Source organism: Delphinapterus leucas, chromosome 21 (assembly GCF_059928025.1).
Source record: "Delphinapterus leucas isolate spDelLeu-1000000601 "Yukka" chromosome 21, BTC_Dleu_Yukka2, whole genome shotgun sequence".
In the NCBI taxonomy this organism is placed as follows: domain Eukaryota; kingdom Metazoa; phylum Chordata; class Mammalia; order Artiodactyla; family Monodontidae; genus Delphinapterus; species Delphinapterus leucas.
Window position 1 is genome coordinate 23,962,672 of NC_143149.1, and position 26,757 is coordinate 23,989,428.

The following is a 26,757-nucleotide window of genomic DNA, read 5'->3' on the forward strand; positions in this document are numbered from 1 at the left end:
CAGCTCCCCATGTTCTTGCATGTATCAGTAGTTAAAAAAAAAATCAGTGGTATTTTATTATATGAAATTACCACAGTTGTGTTTTCATTTCCTTATTGATGGACACTTAAGCCGCTTCTAGTTTTGGAAAATTACTAATAAATCTGCTATGAACATTCCTATATATCGTTTTATTTTATTTCTTTTTTTTTGCTTTTTGTTTTTTTTTTTTTGCGGTATGTGGGCCTCTCACTGCTCTGGCCTCTCCCGTTGTGGAGCACAGCCTCCGGACGAGCAGGCTCAGCGGCCATGGCTCATGGGCCCAGCCGCTCCACGGCATGTGGGATCTTCCCGGACCGGGGCATGAACCTGCGTCCCCTGCGTCGGCAGGCGGACTCTCAACCACTGCGCCACCACCAGGGAAGCTCTTTCTTTCTTTCTTTTTATTTTTAATTTTATTTTTGGCTGCGTTGGGTCTTTGTTGCTGTACACGGGCTTTCTCTAGTTGTGGTGAGCGGGGGCTACTCTTCGTTTTGGTGCGCGGGCTTCTAATTGTGGTGGCTTCTCTTGTTGAGAAGCACAGGCTCTAGGTGCATGGGCTTCAGTAGTTGTGGCACGTGGGCTCAGTAGTTGTGGCTCGCAGGCTCTAGAGCTCAGGCTCAGTAGTTGTGGCGCATGGACTTAGTTGCTCCGCGGCATGTGGGATCTTCTCGGACCAGGGCTCAAACCTGTGCCCCCTGCATTGTCAGACGGATTTTTAACCACTGTGCCACCAGGGAAGTCCCAGTGTATACAAATTTTTGTACAGACATATATTCTCATGTCATTGGTATAAACCAAGGAGTGGAATGACTGGGTCATGTAGTGGATATATGTTTAACCTTTTTATTCTAATTGAGGTAAATCTACATAATATAATATTCACCATTTTAATTATTTTCAAAGTGTACAGTTCAGTGGCTTTTAATACATTCACAGCGTTGTACAACCATCACCACTATCTAATTCCAGAACATTTTCAGAACCCACCCCCAAAACCTCCATGTCATGAAGGAGTCATTCCCTATTGTCCCCTCCTTCACTTCCTTCCCGTCACTAATCTTTCTGTCTCAATGATTTGCCTATTTTGGACATTTCATAAAATGGGCTCATACAGGATGTGGCCTTAATGTGTCTGGCTTCTTTCACTTTGTGTAATGTTATCAGTACTTCATTTCTTTTTGTGGATGAATAATATTCCATTGTATGGACATTTCATATTTTATATATTAATTCATCAGTGCTGGACATTTAGGTTGTTTCTACTTTTTGGCTGTTATGAATAATGGTACTATGAATATTTGTGTGTAAGTTTTTATGGGAACATATGTTTTCAGTTCTGTGTACATGCCTAGGGGTAGGATTGCTGAGTCATATGATAATTCTGTGTTAACTTTTTGAGAAACTGCCAGATGTTTTTGAGAGTGGTTGTACTGTTTCACGTTCCCACCAGCAGTGTCGTAGAGTTCCAATTCCTCCTCATCTCTGCCATCACTTGGTATGGCCAGTCTTTAATTTTAGCCATTCTAATAGGATGTCAGTGTGTTTTTAATTTGCATTTCCTTAATGACTAATGATGTTGAGCATCTTTTCATATACTTATTTCTTTGAGGAAGTGTTTATTTACATCTTTTGCCTATTCCTTATTTTTGTTTTTTTCTTATGAATTTTGATAGTCATTTATATATTCTGAATATAAATCCTTCATTTGGTATATGGTTGTCAAACATCTCTTAGTTTATGATTTCTCTTTTCATTCTCTTAACAGTTCCTTTAAAGAGCATCACTTTTTCATTTTTATAACGTTCAGTTTGTCAATTTGTTGTTTTATGGATTTTGCTTTTTGGTGCCTCACTCATGATCACAAATATTTTCTTTTTTATTTCCTTCTAAAAATGTTATAGTTTTATTTTTTTTATTTTTATTTTTTTCGATACGCGGGCCTCTCACTGCTGTGGCCTCTCCTGTTGTGGAGCACAGGCTCCGGACGCACAGGCTCAGCGGCCATGGCTCACAGGCCCAGCCACTCCGCGGCATGTGGGATCCTCCCAGACCGGGGCACGAACCTGTGTCCCCTGCATCGGCAGGTGGACTCTCAACCACTGCGCCACCAGGGAAGCCCAGTTTTATGTTTTACATTTAGATCTATGACCCATTTTGTGTACATTTTGCATATTGTACCAGGTATTGATTACAGTTCTTTTTTTTTGCATAGACATATCCATTTCTTCCAGCTCCATTTGTTGAAAAGACTATCCTTTCTGCACTGTATTTCTTTTGCACCTTTGTGAAAAATAAATTGACTAAATGTATGTGGGTTTATTGCTACACTCTTTATTTTCTGTTCTATCAACCTGTTTGCCTGGATTGGTGTCTTGAGTACTATAGCTTTGTAATAAGCCTTGAAATAGGTAGTACAAGTCTTCCACGTTTGTTCTTTCAAAATTTTTTTTTTGTTTTTGGTCTATTCTGGGTTCTTTTTATTTCCATAAGTATTTCAATATCACCTTTTCAACTAAAATGCCAGCTGGGATTTGATTGGGTTTACCTTGAATCTAGATATCTAAGAATTAGCTGTCTTTATAATTCTTATCACTGTTTTACACTGAAGAAACTGAGGCACAGCGAAGTTAAGTACTTGTCTAAGATCACTAGCTTGTAAGAGGTAGAACTGAGATTCAAACCTGAATAGTCTGGCGTCAGAACTAATTATTTCTACGATTTCCTGTGTTAACTAGACTGAGTTAATTTCATGAGATGAAAAGCATATCTGTTCTGTTCTTAATTGTTTTGTTCCAATTCCTAGTGAAAGCACCATGCCTAGCACACAGTAGATTAACTATTTCATAGACTTTTCATATAGAACATTGTTTCATTTTATTTAATTTGGTCTGTGTCTTCATTTGGTAGAATGGAAAAGAGACTCTATACATATTTTGCCCTAGCCCTAACCTTTATTGCAGACATTGTCTTAATTAGGATTATATCTGCCCAGAATGGAAATCAGTCACACTAGTTTAAGCAAATACTGAATTTTATATTAAGGATACAGGAATGTCTTGTGGATCCCTCTGAAAAGAAATTAGCCAGCCCTCAGGAAGAGACTGGAATGGGTATTAAAAATACAGTAGGGCTTTCTTTTTATCCATAGCCTCTGTGTGTATTCCTCATTCTTCTCTCTGAGGAGGTGAGCATTCTCTGCTTTTCTAGTTACAAAATAGATTGCTCTGCAGCTTCTTTTTGTTTCTTTTAACACGTTACAGGTCTTGACACTTGGAGACTGAGTGGTTGTTTCTTGGTTAGACCCCCAAATCCTAGGACTTTCATATGCTGTCTGTCCCTGGCCCAAGAAGATGTAGGCAAGACAGCAGAGCACACAGGAGAAACATGGCTGCTATGGATTTAATCATGGAGATGGGGGTCAAGGGTAGGGTAATGGGTGGATTGCTAACACATAAAAAAGGTTTACTCTAGGCTTGATCATTTAACTCACGTCACTGTAGTTTTGGGGCTAGACTGCTGGAAATCAGAATCTGGCTCCTAATGGCACCTTATGCTGAGTACTTCCTGGCTGGTATTGCCCACGTTTGTTTTGATGCATTGAAGTGAAATCAAAGAACCAGAATATGTGCATCTCTACACACATATAACATTCATTTTGTTTTTAATAAGTGGCGTAATATACTATTTAAAAAATTATCAGGTGTTATGGTTTTCAGTTGTATTCATTGGGTGATTGTTTTTATATTTCCTTTCCTGTTTCTTTGTTTGTTTTTACAGAGGCAAATACCGGATTGTGTACATAACTCCAGAATTCTGTTCAAGTAACTTGGACCTACTCCAGCAACTGCAGGCTAATATTGGTAAGTGGTATGATAGAATCTTTATAAGTATTTATTAAATTGAGATATTCTTTAAAGTTAAGCTTATGAATGGATACCGGATGTTACTTCTCTTAAACTTTATTTCAAACCTTATCTCCTCCAGGAAATTTCTGCCTCTTCAACGTGGTGTCTCTCCTGTCCTATCCCAAAGTATCCTGTAATTCGCTCTGCCATAGAAATTAGGCTCCTGCATTGTAATTACCTGTCTATATATCTGTTTTCTTCTGCTAGACTGTAAGCTTTTCAGAGAAAAATGCCATTGTTATTTCTTTATATTTCCCGAGTGCAGTGCCTGGCACATAGTAGGCATTTAAATGTATTGTTGAATAAATATTGAATCTTAGATTCTGTGAAATTATCATTTCCTCTTTTTCATATTCTGAATCTAAATTAAGTCAGTGTAGTGGTTCTCTACCCTTGTTGTTCATGAGAATCACCTTTCAAACTTTAGAAAAATGTCAGATCCTCAAATCTTGAAAATTGTGATTTAATGCACCTGGCTCGAGGCTGCGGCATCTGTAGTTTTTTTCGCAGGTTATTCTGATGTGTAGTCAGGTTGGAAACCACAGTACCTTTGATTATTTGCTATCAGTGAGTATGATTAATTTAAAAAATTAGATAGTCAGAGCCTGTGTCCTAGAAAATGTAAATATAGAATTAGTTAAAAGCTGGTATCATTTTTTTTTTCTTTTGTGATTAAAACATTTCTGTCAGTTTTTCGCTTTTTTTTTTTTTTTATTGCATTACGCGGGCCTCTCACTGTTGTGGCTTCTCCCGTTGCGGAGCACAGGCTCCGGACGTGCAGGCTCAGCGGCCATGGCTCACGGGCCTAGCTGCTCCGCGGCATGTGGGATCTTCCCGGACTGGGGCACGAACCCGCATTCCCTGCATCAGCAGGCGGACTCTCAACCACTGTGCCACCAGGGAAGCTCGGTTTTTTGCTTCTTGATGGTTAGGCTCAGCTATCCAAGAGTTGCAGTCACGGCTTCTATTGTAATTGCACATATTTCAAACATTCAGCTGAACCAAACAATCTTAGCTTTCTAATGTAATATGATCTCGTTTTATAATTATCTATTAAAATAATTCCTAACAGGTAGTTTTTTAACACTGCAGTGTCTCATTTAATGGTTACTTGCATATAACTCTAGGAAAGCATTTAACAGTTGTTCTAACAATATAGTGAAAACAAATACCTTTTAATATGTGTTAAATATCAGCAAAAGAATGAGGGCAGAAATTAGCATTTGATTAAATATATTATCAAGAATTGCATCCATCAGCTGTTAAACTCCCCTGTTGCCATGTTATATTTTTGCCTTAAATGGAAAACGAATTTGATGTGTGTCCTATTAGGTTGTATGAAGTTCTTATGAATATTTCACTTTAGATTAAACCCAACAACCCTAGATATATAAATTCCATGGTTTTACTGCAAAAGTTAGGGTCTATGTCCATGGTGGTCTGAATATGTTTTGCTCCATTTTAGTATTTGTTTTGTTTCTGTGGTGGAGTTAATCCAGTATTTACTTAGATCCTTTTGACAGGTAGTTCTAGTTCTCTATTTTAATCTTTTTCTAAAGGATTAAATTATGAACACTGCAGTTATTAGAGCTGCGTACTCTGCATAAAATGGATGAAAATGCTCTTTTTGGTTGACTGTCAATGTTGAACAAAATAGAATAAATTCTTTCTGAAATACTTTTATTTGCAGGAATTTGTAAAACGCTTGCAGCAGGGAATATACTCAGAATTTTATCTGTACAGTAGTTTGACATTTAGCTATTCAGATTTATGATTTTTATGATGTGTTATTATTTAAGTAATATGGGTATATAACAGAAGCAGCAAACAGAATTTTACATGGAGACACCTTAAAAGCAAACACACCTGTAATTGTCTTGTAACTTTGGAAGTAGGCTTGAATGACAGGTGTGCCAAAATGAAATATGTCCTGGACCTGGGCAGACACTTGGACTTGCACGTTTAATGTGGAAGTTGGCAGAAGCTTGCCTCAGCTGCTTGTGAAGGGCAAAGTTTAACTCAATTAAAATCTAGTTAGTTGGACTTCCCTGGTTGCGCAGTGGTTAAGAATCCGCCTGCCAATGCAGGGGACACAAGTTCGAGCCCTGGTCCGGGAAAATCCCACATGCCACAGAGCAACTAAGCCCATGTGCCACAACTACTGAGCCTGCACTCTAGAGCCCGCGAGCCACAACTCTGAGTGCATGTGCCACAACTACTGAAGCCCGCATGCCTAGAGCCCGTGCTCCACAACAGGAGAAGCCACCGCAATGAGAAGCCCGCGTACCACAACTAAGAGTAGCCCCCACTCGCTGCAACTAGAGAAAGCCCACATGCAGCAACGAAGACCCAATGCAGCCAAAAATAAATAAATACATAAAATAATAAAAATAGATAAATAAATAAAAATTCTTATTAAAATAAGCTAATTAGTCAAACCTATAATTATAAGGAAGGTTTTAAAATAAAGGAGGAGCTGTCATCTTAGTTTTAATTTATTTAATTTAAAATCTGGGTCATGTAGTTTCTAAACCCAAATAAGTATAGTGGTAACATTGAATTTGTCCCAGCCACTCAGGAAATAGAAATTTGATGTGATCAACCTGTATTTGTTCATATTTAGTAGGTTTCTTCTTTTTCTTTCTTTCTTTCTTTTTCTTCTCCAACTCATTGTACTTGGTAATCTCAATGAATTGTAATTATTTGCTTGTCTGTCTGCCTCCTCTTTTAGAATTATGAGCTCCTTAAAATCATGGATTGCATTTTACTAATCATTTTATACCTAGAAGAGTGTTTGGAACATAGTGGGAATTTAATAACTATAATAATAATAGCTTATTTTTTTTTATTGAGCTGTCTTTTATGCCAGCCCCTATCTTAGCATTTTACATGAATGATCTAATTTAATCTTCAGAATAACTAAAAAATGTTAGGTACTTTTATCACCTACCTTATACTTGTGGGAAACTGACACTTGAAAGCTTAAGTAACATGCTTAAGGTAATATAAATAGTAAGCCAGGTTATGCATCTAGGTAGTCTGACTCTAGAGCACATGTTTTTAATCATCTCACTAGTGGCAAAACATCATAAATTCTCAGATAAGCATCAAGTAGTGATCATCCCCATTGAAGGGAAATATTATTTTTGTCTTAAGTATTAATTTGGTGATCGAGGGCAAAAGCACTACTGTCACTACTTTGAAATATCTGAAGACGTTTTAGTGAATGATTATAAAATAAAGCCCTTTTCTGAAATGCATTACTACACACTTAATTCTGTTTCAGTGTGGGTGTGTGGTGTGAGGGCAGAGTAGAGGCGTTGCTAGGGGAAGAGAACAAAGTACATTCCTTCTTACCTACTTTGTACATAATGAGATTTAGTTCTTCCCTTACCATTTTATATTGGAAAACGTGGATGTCATCCGTCTTCCAGAACTGGCATTACAGAGGAACTCTGCAGTGTAATATGTGATCAGTCACAGACAGTGATGCATTTAATCTTAGTATGAAATACGCTGAGTCTTTCTATCTCTCTTTTTTTGGTTGTTTTTACTGCATTTACTTATTTATTTTATTTTTGGCTGCGTTGGGTCTTCGTTGCTGCGCACGGGCTTTCTCTAGTTGTGGTGAGCGGGGGCTACTCTTTGTTGCGGTTCGCGGGCTTCTCACTGCAGTGGCTTCTTGTTGCGGAGCACGGGCTCTAGGTGCGCGGGCTTCAGTAGTTGTGGCACACGGGCTCAGTAGTTGTGGTTGTGGCTCACAGGCTCTAGAGTGCAGGCTCAGTAGTTGTGGTGTACAGGCTTAGTTGCTCCACGGAATATGGGATCTTCCCAGACCAGGGCTCGAACCCGTGTCCTCTGTATTGTCAGGAGGATTCTTAACTACTGAGCCACCAGGGAAGCCTCTCTATCTCTTTTGATAGCTAATCCATGAGATAAAATTGAAAGTATTACCAAAGAGAAAGAGAACAGCTCTTTTTTTTAGGGCATTATCGTTGCAAATGAGTGATAGCTTTGAGGACAAAGTAATAGTAAGTAACTAATTTCTCTGAGGAATAATGATGAAAGTTAAAATTCAATAAATATGTTGTTTGAAAAATATATATTTCTCTCTTTTATCCATATGCCTTTTATCCATATATCTCCCTTTGCCTATTTTCAATAATGATTTTTGGTGTTATCTGATGTTATTTATGCTTATATTTTTATATGAACCAAATACTTTGATTTGAATTATTTCTACTACTTTCTGTAATATTTATATATTCTAATGAAGATGGTGGTAACAATTTAGATGCGTTTATTACTTTTTTTGAACTTTATTTTCTCCATTTACATATTTTTCTTTTTTTATAGGTATCACACTTATTGCTGTGGATGAGGCTCACTGTATTTCTGAGTGGGGACATGATTTTAGAAGTTCATTCAGAACTTTGGGCTCCATAAAGGCAGTACTCCCATCGGTAAGCTTTGCCAAGTGCAATGTCTTGAAATGACTTTCTTACCAAGGGAGAGTCCAGGATTGGGGAATGGCCAAAAAGCTGAAGATTCCTCTATGAAAGGGCAAATGGATGTTGTAAGCAGGGGAAAGATTTTTTTAAAAATTCTAACCTTGACTTCCTTCTAAGCTTGGCATGTAATTTATTGAGGAATACTATAGAGCAGGACTTGGCAAACTTTTTCTGGTTCTCACATTTTCTTTCCTAATTATAAAGAACAGGAAAGTTTTACATGAGTGTTCTATATGAATGGCATATTTTATACGAAGAGCTTAAAAACTTAAAATATTGGCAACCATTTTATTTTTTATTTTTAAAAATTATGGATTCACAGGGCTTCCCTGGTGGCGCAGTGCTTGAGGGTCCGCCTGCCGATGCAGGGGACACAGGTTCGTGCCCCGGTCCGGGAAGATCCCACATGCCGCGGAGCGGCTGGGCGCATGAGCCATGGCCGCTGAGCCTGCACGTCCGGAGCCTGTGCTCCGCGGCGGGAGAGGCCACAACAGTGAGAGGCCCACGTACCCCCCAAAAAATAAATAAGTAAAATAAATTAATTATTAAAAAAAATTATGGATTCACAGGCAATTGTAAAAAACAAAATGTACAGGGATGTTCTATGTACTGTTTCCCCAGTGGTAATATCTTGAATAACTGTAGTATAGTATCAAGTAGGTATATGACATTGCTACAGTTTATTCTTAGTTCACTAGTTTTATAAGTGTGTATGGGTATGTATGTATATTGTCCTATACAGTTTTATCTCATATGTATGTTTGTATAACTTCCATTGCAATAAAGATACAGAACTATTCCATTACCATAGGCTCCCTGGAGCTGTCCTTTTACAGGCATACCCACCATTCCCATCACCCCTAACCCTAACCCCTGGTGACCACTAATCTGGTCTCCATTTGTATAATTTTGTTATTTCAACAATGTTAAATAAATTGAATTGTATGGTTTGTCACCTGTTGGAACTGGCTTATGTGAGTAAACCCAAAAAAAAAGTATTAGAAATTATTTGTTATTCTTTTGATAGATTATCTAGTTCAACCTCATTTCTTATTAAGCGTGCTTATTGAGAGCTATCTTAAATATAGTTTCTTTTTTCTTAGCTCTTCTCATAAAGATTTGAGTGGAGCAGACATTACAATAAAACAAAACGAAAGAACAAAAAACTTGAATGTAACACTTAGCAAGGATATATTGGAAGAGAATCAAAGTAATGTGAATTGAGTTCCAACTACGGGACTGGCCTTGGGTCAGTTTTTTTTTTGTTTTTTTTTTTACGCGGTATGCGGGCCTCTCACTGTTGTGGCCTCTCCCGTTGCGGAGCACAGGCTCCGGACGCGCAGGCTCAGCGGCCATGGCTCACGGGCCTAGCCGCTCCATGGTATGTGGGATCTTCCCAGACCGGGGCACGAACCTGTGTCCCCTGCATCGGCAGGTGGACTCTTAGCCACTGCGCCACCAGGGAAGCCTGGGTCAGTGTTTTTATCTTGGTTAACCCTCATAACAATCAAGCAACATTTTTTTAATATAATTTTTAAAGGTTACATTCTATTTACAGTTATTACAAAATATTGGCTCTATTCCCTGTGTTGTACAATACATCCCTGAGCCTGTCTTACACCCAGTAGTTTGTACCTCCCACTCCCCTACCCCTGTGTCGCCCCTCCCCACTGCCCACTAGTTTCATTACCTTCCTCTTGAAACAGTTCTTCTCATACCAGTAGGATAGCACACTCCCTGGTTCTCTTCCTTCCTTATTATCTCTTCTTTCTCAGTTTCCTCTGCTTATTTCTTTTCATCTCCCTGCCCTTTTAACATTGGCATGCCTAAAACCTTAGTCTTTGGACCTGTTCTCTTTCCTCTCTGTACTTACTTCCTTGGTCATTTCAACCAACATATGGTTTTAACTAAAATCTATATGCTGACAACTCCCAAATTTATATCCTCATCCTGAATTGATACCAGCAATGTATGAGTGGTTCAGTTTCTCTCCCTCCTTTTTAGCATTTGCTGTTATTATTACTATTTTTTATTTTAATCGTTTTATGGATTAATATATGTATATACACACACACACTTACATAAACGTTAGCTGCCTATTCAACGTCTCTCTACTTCGATGCCTGACAGGCATCTGAAACGTAACCTATTCTTAACTTCCTGATATTCTCTCCACCCCAGAACAGCTCTTCCCTCAATCTCCCCCATCTCATTTAGTAGCAGCTGCATCCTTCTGGTGCTCAGGCCAAGATTTTTGGAATTTTCTTCCACTCTTCTTTTTCTCTTACAGTCTACCCCACATTTAAACAGTGAAGAAATCTCATGAGGTCTTCAGAATATGTACAGAATCTGATCACTTCTCTCTTGGTCTCTGCTACCACCCTGGTACAAGCCACCGTCTCCTTTCACCTGGCTATTACAGCAGTCTCCTGGTTGGTCTGTTTTCACTCTTACCCTCCTTAGTCTATTTCAATACAGCATCCAGAGTGATATTTCGAAAATGTTAAGTCAGACAGATCATGTCTTCTGCTCAGAACCCTCCGGTTGCAGACCATTTCACTCTAAATAAAGACAGACACTACATATCTTAAATGATCTGGCCTCTATTTTCTCTTTGACCTCATCCTCTGCTACTTGTCTCCTCATTCACTGGCTTCTAGCCGTACTGTTTGTTTTCATTGATATTCTTCAAAGGTGCCAACCGTGCTCCTACTTTAGGGCTTTGTTCCCACTCTGCACTCTCCCTGAATAATTCTCCCCTGGGTAGTTCACATGGTGTATCCCTCACTTTTCTCAAGTCTGCTGAAATATTAGCTTTTTTTTTTAGGCCTCCTGGGCCACCATATTCAAAATTTCAAATTAACCTCTCTCCCCCAGCTCTCAGCTTTCCTCATATTCCTTTCCTGTTTTTAAAATAGCACTTATCACTGTTTAACTTAACGTATTAAGAATACACTTTGTCTATTGCCTGTGGGTCCCCACTAGAATGTTCTTTGTGGGCAGGGTTTTTGCTGATTTGGTTTATAAAATCTACAACAGTACCTGGCACATAGTGAGTGTTCCATAAGTAATGGGGTAAATGAATAAATGAATTTCGATGAGAAAGCTGAGAATGTGAGAAGTAACTTTCCCACACAGGCAGTGAGTGGTAGGGCCGGGCAGTGCTCCACAGTAGGACACTATGCTGGTTTCTAAAGCAAATGACTTGAAAGAAGTTTAAAATAGTTTCTGCCCTAAAGTAGCACATAGTCCAGTAAAGGAGTTTAGATTCAGATTTACCTATAAAAGTAGAAGCAATAGTACCAAACAATAAATGGTGTATGGAACAGTATGAATAATATAGAAAGATTAATAGTGTTAATAGTACCTGTATAGAGAAAGAAGATATTTGTATGGTGACAGTCACTAGGCTCAGGTTCCTTGAGGACTGCTTTCTATTAATTTAGAACGGTTTAAAGTAAGCTTTTAGAAACTAGGAAGATTGCTTTCTTGAATCCTTTCCTGGGCATTTGATTCTAGAAGGATTGTGTTAGAGGAGTTTTAAATGTTTTATGCAGTTCTGAAACACTTTTCAGTGTTGAATTAAGTCTTTTATTATGTCAGGCTGTGGACTCCATTCGATTCTTTTCATTTCTTGGGATGATTCACTGTAGCACAGGTTGTTCGTCAAGCAACGGCTGAGAAAACCTTTTTCCCCTAGTGTTTTCATGAATTCTCTTTATTAGCTAAGTGATGAGAAATGCCACCTGGTGGTTGTAGGACTCTCATTTTCCTCACTGTTCTCAGTGCTTTTTTTCTTCTAATCACAATTACCCTGGGACAACTGGCATAAACCCACAGTGCTTCACACCATATTATTTCAGTAAGTTCAAAAATAGCAAAAAATCATTAACTCATTGTGCATAAAGATTACCATTTGGAGAGAATCTGACAAAATGAGTCTCAAGAAAGAGCAGCCAGGTAGAAAGCTTTACATCAGCCTCAAAATTCTGAAATTCAAATAAGAGGAACTGTGAGAAATGTGAGACATGTTGGATCTTCCCATTACTTTCTCCCCAGCCCTTTCGCAAAGATCAGCACATAGTAGACACTCAGGAACTATCTGGAGTTAGTGAATGAATGAATGAATGAATGAAGCATGATATCATAGAGTACATAGATTAACTATACCACCCAAATTTAGAAGCAGATATAGTTCTTGGAATTCGTAGATGTGACACCGTTGAAGTGTATGTCTAAGGCATTCCTAAATTTATAGTCACAAGATTAATTTACATTTTGTTGCTTGTTTTAACAAAACTTGGTACTTATTAAGAAACCAAGATTTGCCTACTGAAAGAACAAGTTTCATGAGTTAAGAACTTGGTATAACTGAGTGACAGGGTAATTTATCACCCACACCAGTTTGCTTTTGAAAATTAAAAGGTGCAAGCTATTAATAACTATGCTGTGATGACAGGATAAACTGAGAGTATCCCAGCAAACCAGGCTGTATGGACACCTTTCTCCTAACCAGCCTGTGTGTTATTTTTACACTTCACTGTAGTTTATAACTTTTTTTTTTTGTGGTATGTGGGCCTCTTACCGCTGTGGCCTCTCCCGCTGCGGAGCACAGGCTCTGGACGCGCAGGCCCAGCGGCCATGGCTCATGGGCCCAGCTGCTCCGCGGCACGTGGGATCCTCCCGGACCGGGGCACGAACCCGCATCCCCCGCATCGGCAGACGGACTCTCAACCACTGCGCCACCAGGGAAGCCCTGTAGTTTATAACTTTTAAGCACCAAAGATTCTAAGGGAGAATATTCTGTTCATTTCTGAAGTGAAAGTAAATATTGTTCCATTAAGTTTAATACATTCCACTACTTTATTCTATTTTTCTAAGTTGTGGAAGCAACATTCTTAACTGTGACTTTCTAGAACGTTGGCAAAGGAGGGAATTTATATTGATTTTTCCTGTTAGTAGGTCACTAGAATAAGGAGTTTCTAGTGGCAAAGTAAGAATTTTTAAGTTAGAAGAGAGGTTAACATCCTGTAGCCCTCTCCATCTCATATTTTGATGAAAAAACTGAGGCCAAGAGAAGTTAGCCCTTTCCAAAGTCAGTGGCAAGTCTGGGAGTAGTGGCCATGTCTCTGCAGTTCTTTTGTAGAATTCTTTTCAGTTGTTGCAGTAATATCAGTGATAGCTGACACATCTTGAGTGCTTACTAGACACTAGACCTTTGTGTTCAGCACACTAGACCTTTTATCCCATTTGGTCTTCACAGTGACTTTATGAGGCTGCTGCTGTTATTACAACCATCTTATAGATGAGGATACCAAAGTTCAGAGAGTGAAATAAACAGCTCAAGGGACTTCCCTGGCAGTCCACTGGTTAGGACTCTGCGCTTCCACTGAAGGGGGCACGGGTTCGATCCCTGGTCAGGGAACTAAGATCCTGCAAGCCGTGCGGCGTGGCCAAAAAAATATATATGTGTCAAAAAAATAAACAGCTCAAAATGTCACATCTAGTTAGTGGCAAAGGCAGGCTTTGAACTCAGGCAATTGATTCTAAATGAGATTTTTACACCACTGTGCTGCTTTTTGCCAGATTTTTCTACTAGTTCAAAATGTGTTATGGTTCATGCTTATTTCCTTCTTTTCACAAAACCATTGCTCATCCACTCATACATTATATTGCTTAGAAACAAACCAGGCCCTCTTGTCTTATAGTCTCTATCCTGAAAACTTCTTTCTTTATGTGTATATGCAGTTAAACAACAAGCATTTTTTAGTGCATTTGTAAATTGTTTGAGTAACGCACTTACATTGATGGAACTCTTTGTTGTTGTGAGGGTGAGAATATGCATGTCCTAAGAACTTCAGTGTTTAAACTTCCCTTATTCTCAGCCATATATTTGCTATAGATATTTTTATTTGCTATAAAGACATAAAGCAGCTATATACATATATATTAAGCCTCGATTAGAGAAACTAACTTCTTTATAAATTGGCATATTCATATATAAGTTGTTAGGCAGACACTCTCTAAATTCAGAGAACAGTCTGATTGTAAGCCAAAAATCAATTAAGTTAATTTGGGGTATTTTAAAAATAATTTCACAGAATTTAAGGATAGAGAATACAAAAATGCCAATTACCTGGTCACATTGATTTTGATATAATTTTTTTCCCATTTAAAAATTACTCCCAGACTTAATTGATTTTTTTTACATGAGCTTTGAGATAATTTTTAATTCAGCAAAGCTATATTGATTGTAAAAATAGTTTTTAATAAATTGTATCTTGTTTTTAAAATTCTGTAATTGCTTTTTTACAAATTGCACTTAAATTTTCATGTATGTACGATAATTGCTTAAACTGATTTGTGAGGTAGATGCATCTGAAGAGCTATGTTATGAGGATATTATTTACTGCATTTGTAATAAGCTAAAAAGAGTATTAAGAAAGTTGTAATCTTGGAAATCGAGCAGCTAATGATATAGGAACAATTTTTCTGATTATGAAATAATAGCATAGTTGATTAGTACTCCCTATGATAATAGTGACAGAAATATTAAATCTAGTTTCATGGGAGGTGTGTTGTTACCCCACTTTAGAATTTCTGAAAGATCACACACTCATGTTTTTCCTGGTACCTGCTGTGCCTCCTGCTTTGGCTGCTAAGGCAGTCAAGAAGTCTTTGCTAGATTGAAAATAGAACATGACTAGGTTGCTCAAGGAATCAGTTAATAATAGATGTTTCATTCTCTCCTTTTTTCTTTTACATATTATGCCACGGTTAACCCACTAAAACTGGTGAGAGGTTATCCAGATCACTGAGAGCTTTTCTTTTACAATAGATCTGAAAAGCCATCGACCAATATATTTAATATAAGGAGACAAAAAAGACTCGGGCTTTGTATAGGTAGATTTTCAGTGAATGAAGGGTTTATAACTTGTGAATGATAGATTAATGAAAAATAAGACATAACATACCCCTCATTTGTACCAGCACTAATATAAATGTAAAAATAATAAATGGAGAGGTAGATAGTTAATCAATGGACTTAACTTAATAAGGTAGATTGCATTTAGAAATCTTATGAATTTAGTGTTTTATTTGAATGATTTCTCAGAAGGCTGAGAAACAAGTATGAAAGAAGTGTTCTTCTCTTCTTTGAAAGAGAATAATTTTAAAGTTGCATTTTTAACCCTGTTTCTCTGTTCCTCCTGTAATTGTCTTCCAGTCTCTTTCTAAGAGGCAGTAGATGTTGGGAATTATTGAGCTCTTCCCTTGGTTAAAAATCACTTTTACTTATTTCAGGTTCCAATTGTTGCATTGACTGCTACTGCAAGTTCTTCAATCCGAGAAGACATTGTACGTTGCTTAAAACTGACGGATCCTCACATTACCTGTACTGGTTTTGATCGACCAAACTTGTATTTAGAAGTTGGACGAAAAACAGGAAACATCCTTCAGGATCTGAAGCAATTTCTTGTCCAGAAGACAAGGTGAGAATTTCGTGGTTGATAAATTTTAGTAACTATTTTCTTCTTTTTAAAAAATGTATTTTATTTTTTAAAGTTATTTCCTTCTAATGTATATTTAACGTATTTCAAATTCTGCTTAGCTTTGGTTCAAGTCAAGTGTGATGTTATATAATCAGTGACTGAGGAAGGTAGAAACTAATTCTTCTAATATTTTTATACTCCATACTGTTACTTGAAGGGGACATACACTTAATAATTGACAAACAACAAAAACATGAGTCTTTGAATTCTGTCTAGTTCACTAGTTATATGACTAACTTGAGTATTAAGGAATTAAAAGGTCATCTTAATAATAAATACTTTTTGAGCCCATATCATGTGCCAAGGACTATCGTAGGTGCTTCATATAAGTGATCTAGTTTGATCCTTATAACTGCTCAGTAAGCTACATATTATTTTCATTTTACTGATGAAGAAACTGTCACTAGCTCTTCTTCCTATCTATTTTGCTTGGAGGCATTTTATAGGTATGCTAAGAAAGCTTCCCTGAGCCTTATTCCCTGATTTGTTTTCTCAGTGAAAATCTTATAACTTTCGTCTTATGAAATGTGTTTTTAAGTCAGAGTAGATGGAAATAATGTTTGTCCTACCAATATAAACAGAAAACAAATATAGGAAAATAGGGTTTAAAGAATATCATTAGTGTTTTTCTTTTCAGAAAGGGGTAAAAAGAAGATTGACCCTAGGTAAGGAAACCCTATGGTAACTCTTGGGGTCCTTTAGGATGAATTTAAATGTAGAGTTCACTCTTGGCTTGACTGTCCTGTATTCAGATTAAAGCAAGAATGTGATGAATATACTCTGGGTGTTCTGCCTGCTCTAGGGATCTCTCCAAAGTGAATACACATCATACTTCACTTTCTTTCTGTCCTAAAGGTAAAACTTTCTCTTGAAGAAGGCTGTTTATTTTAGGTTAGAGTATCCATAGTCAGATCCTTATTTACTTACCTAATGTTTGGTCCTTTTCAGTCCATAGTATTCTCAATCTCTATGGCATTTCCCCCTAACCCTCTCCTTTTTTTTTTTTTCCTGACATTGTGATTATATTGTCCTCTTATGATATCTTATGTAAATAATTTCTTCTCACTATCTTTCATGTTAATTCTGCTAACTGAGGTTTTTATTACTTTTTAGTTCAGACTGTTATAGTCTCTCCTAACAGACATCCTTGTTCCTCAGGGCTCCCTGATTTTCAGATTTATCATCTGAAAGCACATCCCTGGGTCATGGTGTTCCTTTCCTGTGGACTAAAGGCCAGACTCCTTAGGCTAACGTCCAAGACCATCCAAAGATTTTGATATTGAATGTGACAGTGGTTTTTCTAAAAGCAAATCTGGAAAGATTTTGTACCCATTTTCAATCCTCCAAGAAGAGTTGTGGTAGCAGGGAACCATTCAGAGTCAGAATGCTCTCTGCAGATCTTGGGCAAATAGAAATTTACCTCTTAATGAGCACTGAGATGGAGGGTAAATTAAGACTTCAAAGTATTACCTTTTATTTTCATTTTCTTCCTTTCATTTAATTCTGCCATTTGTTTATCAGTATTCACATTTTTTCTCTTCATTGAGCTAACATGTTTCTTAAACTCTGATCTTATTTGTTTTCTATATGCATGGTGCATTTAAATTAGGTCAGCCCCTCTCACCTATCTAATTTAATGGTTAAATGATGATAGATTTTTTTTCCCCCTCAGGAAATTGTTATGAGGAAATAACAGTCTTTAGTAAACCTCTTGGCAAAGTAGTGAATCCTTCTGTAGTAGTGAGGTAGGAGATAGATGGGCTCCAGGCTGAGCAGCTGCAGCCAGTCTCCTGCTGACACTTTGAGATAAGATGCCAGGAGGAGCATTGGGCCCTGAGACCACAATTTCCTCATTCTGTGGTCAAGGGGATTTCTCAGCCTGACACATGTGCAGAGAAAGTCCTCAGTCATCCCCTAAGGAATTCGGGACGACATAACTCTAGGGGAGGGGCCAAAGGAGGGAGGAGATGCCAGCCCATAATATGTCCTGCCACCCTCCCAGAAACCTTTGCACTGGAATCCATCTAGACTGAGAGATGCGTGTGATGCCCCAAGAAGGACCCTGAGTCAGGACAGATATGGGCAAAAGCAAGATGATTGGCCAGAGACAACCTGGAAGACTGCCCCCATGCAAGTGATCTAAGCCACCCCTATTGGGTGCAGCTCACTCTGCGAGTTTGCCCATGTGCTCTTCCACACCAGCCTTTTGGGCTGTTTGAGTCCATGCAGCCGTGTTCTGAATCTTTTAGACTCCTGGTCCCGGAGGATACACCCCAGTGTAAGAAAAATAATCTCTTATTATATAGTCATAGGACAATGACTATATAATCAAAATATCCTCCCCAAGGAATCCCTGGCAACTGCAACATTTTTCTCTGCACAAGGAACTAAGTTCAACCAGAGACGTCTGATTCAGGGTCGATGGGGATCTAGGGGACACTCCGAACCCCTTCCAAATTAAAGCCTCCTGGTAAATGTATCCAGGACACCGGATTCCATTCCTAGGTGAGCCTCTTCGTCCTTGGCTGCAGGTTGCTCAACATGGGAGGATCCCCTTCTAAGCCAGAAGAAACACCTCTGGGATGTGTCCTTAAGAACTGGAAGCTTTTAAAATTAGACGGGCTAAGAAAAAAAAAGCTTAAGTTTTACTATAAGACTGCCTGGCCTTTATATGTTGGGGGATGGAGAAACATGGCCCCAAAATGGGTCTCTAAATTATAAAACCATCTTGCAACTGCATCTTTATTGCTGTAGGTTGGGAAAATGGACTGAGTTTCCCTATGTCCAGGCCTTCATGTCCCTTTACCAGAATCCTGCTCTATGTGGCTCCGGTAATCAGAGGCCTGGAGAATCAGAGAATTCTCTCGACATTCTAGACGGTCCTCATTTAACTCCCCCAAACTCTCAGGAGAGAAACTGAGCCTCTCCGACTCCTATAAGTACCCCTGCTTCTCGGGATCCCCCTGGCCAATCCCAAACCTCGCCTTCCTATGCATACCCTCTATACACACTGGTACCCCAGGATGAAAAAGCTAGTCCCACAGGGGTAACCCGTAGTGGGACTTCCTATCACCGAGGATCAGGGAGAATATGCCCTCTTGGGCAAGTGGCAAATGGCGAAGGCACAATCAGAGTACACGTGCCCTTCTTCCTAACCGATTTAGCCCAGTGCAAACAAAGCCTGGGCCAATTTTCTGAAGACCCTAGTAGATTTATTGAAGGATTTCAGGCCCTAACCCTGGCCTTTGATTTAACCTGGAAGGATGTTCAAATAGTACTATCTACCCGCTGTACCCATGAGGAGAAAGAAGCAAAGGATTTGGATAGCAGCCCAGGGACACACTGACCAGCTCTCCAGGGACCAACCCAACATTCATGATATGGGTGGGGACGCAGTCCCAAATCAGGATCCCCCTTGGGATTATAAGTCCCTGGTGGGAACGAGGGCCAGGAACCACGTGGTTCAATGCCTGTTAGAAGGAATGAGAAAATGCATTAGAAAACCAGTCAACTATGAAAAGGTCATGGAAGTGACCCAAGAGAAAGAAGAAAACCCAGCCTTCTTTCAGGGACGGCTTGTGGAGGGTTTTAAAAAATTTACTAACATAGACCCCTCCATTCCCGAGGGTCAGTCCCTGCTAGGACAACATTTTATCACACAGTCTGCCCCTGATATTAGGTAAAAACTCCAAAAGTTACAATTAGGCCCACAAACCCCTATGCCCAAACTCCTAGAGGTAGCCTTTGGGGTATTTAATAATCGAGATCAAACTGAGGAGGAGGAAAGAACTTGGCGTGAGTTGAGGCAGGCCAAGGCTCAAGCAAGGTAAGCTGATAGCCCTTGCTGTCAGACACACCGCTGAAGTTGAAATTACCTTGCAACTTCAGGGCAACCCAAAGGGGCCAAGAAGGTTCAGCCATCAGTCTGGAGGTAAGACCAACAAGGGGGAATGCTTCAAATGCAAGTCAACTGGCCCCTGGGCCCGTGAATGCCAGAGGAGCCCCCCAGGCCATGCCCAGTCTGCAAGCAGACTGGTCATTGGAGATGGGACTGCCTTTGGTCCCGACAGGGAAGAGGGGCCCCCACTCCTGAGATGGCCGTGCTGGGCAACTGAGGTGGCCCTGGGATTCTCGCAGCTCTCCCCCATGAGATGTCTGTCTCCATCAAGGAGCCCTGGGTCGTTCTTGATGTGGCAGGTAAGAAGATCAATTTTTAAATTGATATCAGAGCCACATACTCTGGCCTGATTCTCATGCTGAACCCGTTTCCTCTAAAAGCTGCACAGTGACTGGTGTCGACGGAAAGCCTCGCACCCATTACTTCACTGGGGCTCTCACTTGGCAATTTGAACAGTGTTTGATCTCACGTGCCTTTTTGGTTGTCCCTAAGTGTCCTATGCCACTACTGGAGAGAGACCTTCTGGGCTCCCTTGGGGCCATATTACGGTTAGGAGGCCCCAAGCAGCCCCTTATCTTGACTCTGACTAAGGCAGATCAACAAGAAGAGCAAGGGCCTGTTCCCAGCCATATTCTCCAACCAGTGAACCAGTTTGGGACAGAGGAGTCCCTGGGAGCGCCAGAGACACCCAACCTGTAAAAATTAGCTTTAAGCCAGAAGCCACTTACCCTAACAAGAGACAGTACCCCATAAGATTGGAAGCAAAAAAGGGGTTACAACTCCTCATAGATAACTTCTTAAAACATGGCCTCTTGGTGCCCTGTCAGTCTCCATGTAACACCCCTGTTCTGCCAGTTGTTAAGCCAAATGGAGAACGTAGGATAGTGCATGACCTCAGAGCAGTAAATGACGCTGTGGTTCGTATACAACCCCTTATGGCCAATCCTTGTAACGTATTAGTCCAGGTCCCTGAGGATGCTAAATGGTTTACTGTGCTCAACCTCAAGGATGCCTTCTTTTGCATCCTAGTTCATCCCTCATCACAATATCTGTTTGCCTTCTAGTGGACTAACTCCCACGTGGGCCAGATGCAACACACCTGGACAGTACTGCCTCAGGGGCTTCGGGACAGCCCACACTTGTTCGCCCAGGCCCTAGGAAAGGAACTAAGGGAGATAACACCTAAAAGAAGGGGCTATTCTACAGTACGTAGATGTTGATATATTAACATGTAGCCCCTCCATGGAGGCCTCAGATCAGAACACCACTGTAATTCTTAATTTCCCTGGGACCCGGGGTTACAAGGTCCCCAGAAAAAGGCACAAATCTCAAAGCAAGAAGTTAAGTACCTGGGATACATTATAAACCTTGGAAGTAGACAACTATCTCCAGACAGAAAATGAGCTATATTAGGCCTAAGTGCTCCAAAGACAAAAAAAACATCTCTGTACCTTTTTAGGCATGGCAGGATTTTACAGAATCTGGATCCCAGGATTTGGGCTAATGGCTAAGCCCCTGTGTGAAGCTACTAAAGGCCCAGACACAGAACCATTACTTTGGACTGGGGAACAGGAAAAAACTTTTAATAGTATCAAACAGGCCCTCACGAAAGCTCCTGCTCTGGGTCTTCCCAGTTGAAAAAAGCCATTCATCTTGTATGTGGCTGAAAAGCAGGGCTCAGCCCTGGGAGTCCTAATAACAGAAGTTGGAGAAGTTCCTCAGCTTATAGGCTATTTTTTCAACAACTAGAAGTTGGCCTGGCTGCCTTTGGGTAGTAGCTGCCTCTGCTTTATAGGAAGAAGCTAACAAGCTTACCTTTGGACAGCCACTGGAAGTCCAGACCTCCCATCAAGTACAAGGGATCCTGGAGATCAAAGGCCGCCATTGGCTAACTGGAGGCTGCTTTACTAAGTACCAGGCTTTGTTCCTCGACTCCCCAGAGGTAACCCTCAAAACTTGCTGCACCCTCAACCCAGCTACACGGATGGCTGCTGACAGCCCAGAGCTAATATATTCCTGCCTCGAAACCCTTGACCAGGTGTATGCCTGTAGGTTTAATCTAACAGATCAAGCCGTAGAAAACCCTGAGGAAGAATGGTTTACTGACAGCAGTAGCTTTATTAAGGACGGGGTCAGGAGGGCAGGGTATGCTATCATGAGCGCTCACAGTGTCACAGAAGTGAAACCTTTGCCACCCAACACTTCAGCCCAGAAGGCTGAACTGATAGCTCTAACCCGAGCCTTAACCCTAGGGGAAGGAAAAATTGTAAGTATATACCCAGACTCAAAATATGCCTTCCCTGTTCTGCACGCCCACATAGCTATCTGGAAGGAAAGAGGACTTTTTTTTTTTCTTTTTTGGTACGCGGGCCTCTCACTGCTGTGGCCTCTCCCATTGCGGAGCACAGGCTCCGGATGCGCAGGCTCAGCGGCCATGGCTCACGGGCCTAGCCTCTTCTTGGCACGTGGGATCCTCCCGGACCGGGGCACGAACCCGTGTCCCCTGCATCGTCAGGCGGACTCCCAACCACTGCGCCACCAGGGAAGCCCAAAAGAGGACTTTTGAATGCCGAAAATTCCCCTATAAAATATGGGATTGAGAGCCTACATCTCATAGAAGCTATTGAAGTTCAAAAACCCAGACAAGTAGCAGTCATTTACTGCCGCGGACACGAAAATGGAATTTCTCAAATTACGCAAGGGAACAACAGGGCAGATCGGGAAGCCAAGAAAGCAGCCCTGATACCCACAACAGAAATGGCATTGATCCCATCCCTTGCCCCTTCTAACATTGTACCCAGATACTCAACTTCCGAAGAGACCTGGTCACAAGACCAAGGGGGAACTAAGGGAATAGATGGCTGGTGGCACATAGATCAAAAATTGCTCGTACCTCTTTCTGACCAATGGAAAATTATTAAAGGGCCACATGATTCCTCCACCTGGGGAGGGATGCCACCTCTGCTGTGGTTTTCCGGCTTTTTACAGGAAAGGGCTCCCAGAGACAATCAGAAGGGTTACTCGAGCCTGTGCCCTCTGTACCACCCATAATCCAGAGGCAGCCTCAAGCCGCACCCCCTCCCCCTCTTGTTAGCCCAGCCCAGTGACGTGGGACTTGCCCAGGAGAGGACTGGCAAATGGGTTTCAGTCAGGTGCCCTCTTTCCAAGGCTGCAAATACTTATTAGTATTTAAAGACACTTTCACCGGATGGGCAGAGGCCTTCCCCAGTAGGACGGAAAAGGCAACCAAAGTGGCTAGAACACTTCTATCAATAAAAGAAATCACTCCTAGTTCAGGTTACCCCACCACCTCCAGAGTGACAGTGGACCCTCATTCAAAGCCAGGGTTACCCAGCAGCTCTCGCAGGCCTTCGGGATCAGATACCACCTGCATTCGTCCTGGAGACCTCCATCCTCAGGGAAGGCAGAGCAGGCCAGTCATACCCTAAAGAAAACCATGGGCAAACTCTGTCAGGAAACACCAGAACCGTGGTACCGCCTGCTGCCAATAGCTCTCCTAAGGGTCAGGGCAGCCCCTGAAACAGCTATTAAGTTGAGTCCCTTTGAAATGACACATGGAAGGCCACTCCTCACCCTAGACATGGTAACTGACCCAGAAACCAAGCCCATCTTAAATACATTATAAACCTGGGCCAGGTCCAAACGGCCATAAAAGAACATGGAAACAGAACCCAGCTCTCCCAGATAACAGCCCCAGTCACTCCATTGTAAATCTGGGGACTGGGTGCTTTTAAAGACCTGAAAGAATGAGTCCCCTGGCGCCCAGCTACTCCCAAAGTGGAAGAGTCCTTAACAAGTCCTGCTGAGCACCCCTACAGCAGTTAAGCTCCAGGGAGTCAGGAGTTGGGTCCGTCTGTCCAGGATTAAACCTGCCTCCACTGATATGTTACAGGAACCCGAAGACATATATCCCAGCTATCCCTGTGAACCTACCCAAAACCCTCAAATACCCCTTCTAGGAGGTGATCCCTGAGCCAATGACAACCGCATTGATAAGTAAACTCTCGCTTTGACAATTGATTCCTTTGGGACTCTCCGGGTGACAGAAACAAGATAAGTGATGGTAGGCTGGGACTCCATAATTGCTAGTGGGCTTTCGTTTACTATATGATTTCTTTTGATGTTTCTTTGCTACTTGCTATCTGGTTACTTCCGAAATTAAAACCCTGATTGATGCCATTATGAAGATATCAATCACCCTAACTTTTCTCTCCCTCTTTTGGGGATCCACGTCAGGGGAATGGGAATCCAACGCAGTAGTAAATCTCTCAAGAATTATAGCTCAGGGATAAAATCTACCCCAGTGCTGGATCTGTCGTCTCCATCCTCAGAGTGATGCCTATGTGTTAAAAACAAGCTAATCTTTACACCTAGCAGACCTTACCTTACTGAGGGTCCTTCTAACCCTACTCTTAAAGTTCGTATTCCGTCCCTAGCGCAGCTTCCATGCTTAGACCTTAAACCCTCGCGTCAATATATCTGATGAGAACCACACACTTATTTTAAATTGCAATAAGACTAGCTTGTCTTGCTGCCACTGCCCCTATGCAACCAGCATGAAAACTTGCAGTGACACTGGAGAACCTTCAGAATCTGATCAATGCTTCTGTTACTCCACAATTTAATTGTTCTCACCTGTCCTGGCAAAGATACAGGTGGAAATCTCACCCATTGGTGCCCTCACCACAAATACAATCAAAGACTAAAAAACAAGGACAAAGCCCAGATGGGATATGTACTTACTGGGCAGGAAAAACACCAATTGTCTGAAGTGTAATGTAGGCCCCCCCCAACCCAAGGCCTACGGAAGGGTCCCCGCCCCTCATGCACCCTCATATAATGGTGGGCCTCCCTCCCCAAGCTGTAACGGGATCCCCTCTTGGGCAGGCTCTCTAGAGAATTGGTTTAATTCTACAACAGTGCGTCAGGCATGTGCCCCTTCTGGATATCTGTTCCTTTGTGGTCTAGACATAAACCCGTTGCCTCATCAGAACAACCCCAATCCCTCTTTCCCTTTCCCGAGATTAGCTGTAGCCTTTCCTTGTATAGAGAGTGCTCTGTTTACGGGACAGTGTACGTTAGGCCAACTGAGTAATCAAAGGAACCTAGGTATTACCATCCATAATATCACCCACCCCTGGGGCAAAAGGGCAATTGGCCTCATTTTGGTAGGGATTGGAGTTGCTATTGGGTTGGCGTCCCCTTGGGAAGGCTTTGCTTACCATGAAGCAGTGCTCCGCAGACTTTTGGATAACCTTGTCAGCTCTGAGTAGGTCCACAGGGAATGCACTTTCCAAACTTTCGTTGTCTGTTAGTTCCTCAGCTGATGTAGTGATGGATAACAGACTGGTTTTGGACTTTGTTCTGGCTGAACAGAGAGGGGTATTTGCAGTTATTAATAAGACATGTTGTACCCACATCAACACCACTGAGCTAGTAGAAGAGGACATCAAGAAAATATATGACCATGCCAGATGGCTTCATTCCTTCGGACAGGGATACCCAAGCACTGACTCTATCTGGACTGCAATCAGAGGAGTGTTACCAAGTGTAACCTTGTTCTTACCCCTGTTTGGGCCTCTAGTTGCAATAGTCCTTTTACTGATCTTTGGCCCCTGCCTTTTTAATCGGCTTGTTAAGTTTGTTTCTTCCAGCTTGCAGCAATTCCATGTCAAGATGATGGTGATGCAGGGATTCCAGCCACTCCCTGAAACAGATCCTGCTGGGATAACAGCAGAAGCCTTTCTGGGGTCCCTTGACGAGGCAGGGTGAGAGTTCCACGGCACCAGTTAGGTAGGGTCCATGAGCCCAATGGCAGCCTGAAGAAGCTACAGAAGGACCTTCCCCCTTCATCCTCCTAGTAAAGATTCCTTGGGGTCCACACCTCTCAGACGGGATTTGAGGTAGGCGATAGATGGGCCCCAGGCTGAGCAGCTGCAGCCAGTCTTCTGCTGTCACTTTGAGATAAGATGGCAGAAGGAGCATTGGGCCCTGAGACCACAGTTTCCTCATTCTTGTGGTCAAGGGGATTTCTCAGCCCATCACATGTGTAGAGAAGGTCCTCAGTTGTCCCCTAAGGAATTCCGGATAACACAACTCTAGGGGAGGGGCCAAAGGAGGGAAGAGACACCAGCCCATAATATGTCCTGCCAACCTCCCAGAAACCTTCGAGCTGACCAGGAAGGAACCTGAGTCAGGCCAAATATGGGCACAAGCAAGATGATTGGCTAGGGAAAACCTGGAAGACTGCCCCATATACGCGATCTAAGCCACCCCTATTGGGTGCAGCTAACTCTGCGAGTTCGCCCATGTGCTCTTCTGCATATACTTTGCTTCTCATAAATGCTGCATCTGCTTCACAATCGTGGTCTCTTTGCTGAATTCTTTCTTCAAAGAAGACAAGGAGCGAGGTCCTTTTACCAGCCATTTCACTGCTGTAATCAATAGGAATTTTTACTGCTTTGATTTTTCTGCTCTATAAGTTCAGATTTTTGTATTTTCTGCTTTTTTTAATGTAAAAAGTGATCCATATTGTTTGTATCAATTTGAACAATACAAATGCATGTAAATTGAAGAGTACGTAGATTTTTTTTCCAGTCCCATTCCTCAGTTATTATTACTGTTGGTATTTTTGCATTTAGCGTTTTAGGTGTCTGTTCTTTGTACTGTGCAAATATGTGTTCCCAGTTGTTGTTGTTATTGTTGTTAGTTTGCTATAGTATGTCAATCTTTTCTGCAATTTTCTCCTGTTATATAAAGTATTGCTGCTATCTTTCTATATATTATGTTTAATGTTTAGGATGTTATACAGTATTCACATTTTGGTGCACAATTTTTCCTTCTTTGAGAAA

General features: G+C 41.1%; 1 protein-coding gene across 5 annotated transcripts in view; it reads left to right on the forward strand.

Annotated features, from left to right (window-relative positions):
* WRN (WRN RecQ like helicase) overlaps nucleotides 1–26,757 on the forward strand; it is a 128,027-nt gene that overhangs the window by 54,705 nt on the left and 46,565 nt on the right. For all 5 annotated transcript variants that reach the window (XM_089903745.1, XM_022571149.3, XM_022571151.3 and 2 more), the window contains 3 exons: nucleotides 3,799–3,881; nucleotides 8,283–8,389; nucleotides 15,740–15,927. In XM_089903745.1, coding sequence (XP_089759871.1) covers nucleotides 3,799–3,881; nucleotides 8,283–8,389; nucleotides 15,740–15,927 — 378 coding nt within the window. The remainder of the gene's footprint in view (nucleotides 1–3,798; nucleotides 3,882–8,282; nucleotides 8,390–15,739; nucleotides 15,928–26,757) is intronic.